Source organism: Gavialis gangeticus, unplaced genomic scaffold (assembly GCF_001723915.1).
Source record: "Gavialis gangeticus isolate Ggan-Ray unplaced genomic scaffold, GavGan_comp1, whole genome shotgun sequence".
NCBI classification, from domain to species: Eukaryota; Metazoa; Chordata; order Crocodylia; family Gavialidae; genus Gavialis; species Gavialis gangeticus.
In genome coordinates, this window is record NW_017729028.1 from 28,107,837 (window position 1) to 28,112,405 (window position 4,569).

Sequence of the window (4,569 nt, forward strand, 5' to 3'; positions counted from 1 at the left end):
GTCTCACTGCCTGACCAGAGGACACCATCTCCTGGCTCATCCTTGCTTCTGGTCCAGATGGGCTCCCCTGCACCAGACCCACACTGGAAATGCCGTGGCAGGGCTGGCAACACTCAGGGGCAGGAGGCCAACTAACCACCTTGCATGCCCATGGCCTAATGTCTGTTGCCAGCACATCAGTGCTTGTGCTTCCTTGGCAGTGCTGGCAGGACCCTGCTGGCTCTGAGCTGGGACTCAGCATTCCTGATGTGTCCCAACGCCCCTCTCCTGTTCTCGTGTCTGTATCTGGGGCACATATTGGGGCGCTCTGCTGGTCCCCAGGCTAGGAGCGCAGCCGTGCAGCATGGAGCTGTGGGCTGGAGGGCTGGTTCCAGAGTGGTGCCATAGGCAGGGGCTCTAAGGGGCCTTGTGGGGGTTGAAGGCTGCCCTGAGTTGTTCTGGAGCATGGGTCTGGGCTGCCTAGAAGTGCTACCCTGTCCCCTTCTCCTGAGCAGCGTCCGCATCAATGAGAGACGGCAGAGAGGGCTGGAAGAGAGCAAGCGGCTGGCCTACCTGATTGACATCAAGACCATTGCAGCAGGTGAGCAGTGTAGGATGTGTGTAAAGTGATGCATCCGGACAAAAGTAACCCAAACTCCACTTGCTGTGATGGGCATTATGTGACTGTTACCACACCGGGAAGTTCTGAGAGTCATTCGCTGAAAATGAAAGCTCCGTGTTCAGCAGCCATCCAAAAGGCAAACACAACGTTAGGTATTTTGAGGAAGGGAATTGTAAACAAAATGGGGAATGTCATGATGCTCCTTTATAAATCCATGGGGCATCCGCACCTTGAAGGCTTTGCCCAGTTCTGGTTTCCACACCTTCAAAAGGAGACAGAAGAACTAGCGAAGGTGGAGAGAAGGGCAGCAATGGTGATGAGCGCTATGGAGGGGCTTCTGTATGAGGAGAGACTAACGAGGCCAGGCCTGGTTAATTTAGAAAGGAGATGCTTGAGGGGGGGACAGGAGAAGTGTTTACAAAATACTAAATGGTGAAGACAAAGTCACTAGGGATTTATTCTTGCCTGTCTGTCACCAGACAAGAACGGGGGGGCACAACATGAAACTAGTAGGCAGTTAGTTTAAAACTATCACTAGGCAGTTCTTTTCCAGCCAGCATAGCATTAAAGTTCATTGCCACCAAGTGTAGTGGAAGCTGAGAATTCAGCTAGATTCAAACAGGGACTGGACATGCATGATCAGGGGACAACAGGGCAGACCCTACAGTGAGAGACTGCGGGACCTGAACCTATTCAGCCTCCACAAGAGAAGGCTGAGGGGGGACCTGGTGACTGTCTATAAACTCACTAGGGGGGACCAGAAGGGTTTGGGGGAGACGCTGTTTCCCCTAGCGCCCGCTGGCATAACAAGGAGTAATGGGCACAAGTTGATGGAGAGGAGGTATAGATTGGACATCCGCAAAAACTACTTCACGGTTAGGGCGGCTAGGAGCTGGAACCAACTTCCAAGGGAAGTGGTGCTGGCCCCTACCCTGGGGGTCTTTAAGAAGAGGCTGGATGCCTACCTGGCTGGACTCATTTGAGTCCCGTTTCTCTTTTTGGGGTTTTTTGTTGTTCTCCCGCCCTGGCGGGGGGTCGGGCTAGAAGATCTACTAGGTCCCTTCCGACCCTTAATCTATGAATCTATGAATCTATGTGGTTGGAGGAAAGGGGCATCAGTTGCCATGGGGCATGCAGTGAGGGGCACAGCCTCCGACCTGCCTGGACCCTAAGGGTGTTTATAGATGTGCTCCAGGAGGGCAGCACTTTAATTAGAGTGACTTTGAGAGCCACTCTAAGTAAAGTGCCTGCAGCGTCACATGTATCAGTGTTGTCGTGCTGAAAAATGGCAGTGATGGTGCTTTAAAGCTCATGAATGAGCTTTAGTTAAAGTGTCCCTGCTGCCATTTTTCAGTGCAGGGATGCTGATGCATGTGATGTTGGAGTGCTGGAGCGCAGTAATTACCACACTCCAGCAGACTTTACTAATCAAGCCTACTCTGACACATTGCAATTACAGTGTATTGGAGCAGCCTCTCTGCATGTGTATAAGCGCTCCAAATGCTGGAGGTTGCAGGGAAGAGAAGAACAGAGGAAAATCCTAGTCAGACCCAGACACTGTCCCAGCTTCGCTGTCTGCTGCTGTGTGACACAGGAGACTGGAGAAGATGGACCTGTGGTCTGCCCCCCATGCCCACGGGTCTCCTGGAGTCCTCCCACCCACCCTGCACATGGGCAGACTCTGGCATGAGCAGCAGAGCTCATGGGGGCTCTTGCTCCTGTCTGCACTCCAACAGTCACCCCAGCAATGCTGCTGCCAGCACTGCTGCTGCTGAGTACATGCCCTTTCACGTTGGGGAGGGGAGGGTGTTCATGCTGTTAGGGCAGTGCCCAGATGCCCCCAGGCACGGCACAGTCACCACAGGGCCCTGCCACGTCCTGGAGCAGATGCTTGCCACCTGTCTCCAAGGGCAGCAGAATAGTCTGCCATGCTCACCCCAGCTTCACTTCTCTCCTCCCCAGTGGACCTTGCTGGAGGCTACAACATCAGCACCGTCAGCCATGACAGCAAGATCGACTGGCTGGAACTGAATGAGACGGGCCACAAGTTGCTTTTCAGGGACAAGAAGATGAGGGTGAGGCGGGCATGCCAGTGATGGAGTCGGTGGCAGAGGCAGCCCGTGACCAGGGTGGGGGGTATGGGTATGCCTGCAACTGGGGGAGAGAAAGTGGGTTTGCCTGGAGCCAGGGAGTTGCCAGGCTGTGGGAACTGCTAAGCTCATCTGGGTCATGGGCCCTGCTGACTGCCCTTTCCCTTCAGCTGCAGCTCTATGACATTGCGAGTGGCGCCAAGACCACCATCCTGAGCTACTGCTCCTACGTGCAGTGGGTGCCGGGCAGTGATGTGGTGGTGGCGCAGAACCGGGGCAGCCTCTGCATCTGGTACAACATTGATGCCCCTGAGCGCGTCACCATGTTCCCACTGAAGGTGAAGTGCCCTCGCCCCACACGGCTCTGGAGAGGGGAGCGGGGGCAGGCAGTGTTTGGAGGAAGCTGGACAGACGGGTGCAGTCTGTGAAAGGAGGAACTGGGTTTTCCCTGAGGGAATAAGGGCCCTGCTACAAGTTGTGGGGTGGACATGGAGAGCTCTGGGGGGAGAGCAGGGGGGAAGCAGTACCCTGGGTGGATCGGTTCCCCTTCACTTTGGGAGGCTTCTCGGGGTGGATTGGCCACTAGGCAGGTGTTGACCCTGCTGAGCTCTCTGAGGGGACACCTGCCTGTGCGAGCCCAGGGCTGCACTGCCTGTTTTGGCTGCCCTGTGTCAGGCCAGGGCAAGTGTAGGGGCTGAGACCAGGAGGGCTGAGGTGCCCATGGCTGTTTCAGGGAGACATCGTGGACTTGGAGCGGAGCAATGGGAAGACAGAGGTGATCGTGACAGAGGGGGTGAACATGGTGTCCTATACCCTGGACGAGGGGCTCATTGAGTTCGGGACAGCTGTGGAAGATGGGGACTACCACAGGTGAGGGCCAGGAGCCTGGCATGCCACAGGCAATCCACAACAGAACCAAGGGCATGTCTGAGGGAGCCCGTGATGAAGAGCAGAGGCAGTGATGTGGAGGGGGCCAGGCTGCAGGAGCTGCTACACTGAATGCCAGGGGCAGTGGGGAGGAAACCAGCCAGCCTCACGTGGGAGGTGGGCACTGAGGCAGGTGTGGGCTCTGCCTAGGAGAAGCAGCAGGCTGGGGTCTCTCTGTGCCACAGGGGCCTGGGCAGGGCAGGCTGGGTGGCAGCAGCTGCTCAAGCCATTGCTGAGCTCACACACATGCCGCTTTCTTGGGCTGGGGCCACAAACGCAGCCCTCCTCACATCAGTGTCCTGTGGCTGAGGGGGATCTACCCTCCCAGGGGCTGGTGGGAGTTCTGTGGGGTCAGGGGTCACCCACTGGGTCTAGGAGCTTGAGGGAGGAGGAGCTGGGCAGGCACTGCCCCCACTCTGCAATCACACTCCATCACAAGCCAGACCAGCCTCTTGCCCCTGCTCCAGACCCTCCCTGCTTATGCCCTGCTTTGTTCTCAGTTTCCCTTCTGCCTTGGCTGACAGGCTGCAAATTCCTCTTTTCCAAGGGCTGCCGCGTTCCTGGAGACACTGGAAATGTCCACGGAGACTGAAGCTATGTGGAAGACACTGAGCCGGCTAGCCCTGGAGGCCCGGCAGCTGCACATCGCTGAGAGGTGCCTGCTGCTCCTTCCCTATGGGGTCCCTCACCTCAGTCAGTCTTACCTCAATCCTGGGGAAACTCTTTGAGAAGATCATCAAGGAGCACATTTGTGAGGGGCCGGCATCAGAAATGATGCTCAGGGGCAATCAGCATGGATTTATTAGGGGGAGATCATGTCAGACCAACCTGATTGCCTTCTATGATCAGGTCACAAAGGCCATGGATGCAGGTGTCGCGGTGGATGTAGTCTTTCTGGACTTCAGCAAGGCCTTTGACACCGTCTCTCACCCCATCCTAGTTAAAAAACTA

The 4,569-nt window shown here is 56.2% G+C and overlaps 1 protein-coding gene across 1 annotated transcript in view; it reads left to right on the forward strand.

Moving 5' to 3' along the window:
• The window catches only part of IFT172 (intraflagellar transport 172), a 79,348-nt gene that overhangs the window by 36,953 nt on the left and 37,826 nt on the right, over positions 1-4,569 (forward strand). Inside the window, exons 14-18 of the mRNA XM_019520680.1 lie at positions 495-580; positions 2,564-2,676; positions 2,862-3,029; positions 3,425-3,561; positions 4,166-4,273. Of these exons, the coding sequence (XP_019376225.1) occupies positions 495-580; positions 2,564-2,676; positions 2,862-3,029; positions 3,425-3,561; positions 4,166-4,273 (612 nt within the window). The remainder of the gene's footprint in view (positions 1-494; positions 581-2,563; positions 2,677-2,861; positions 3,030-3,424; positions 3,562-4,165; positions 4,274-4,569) is intronic.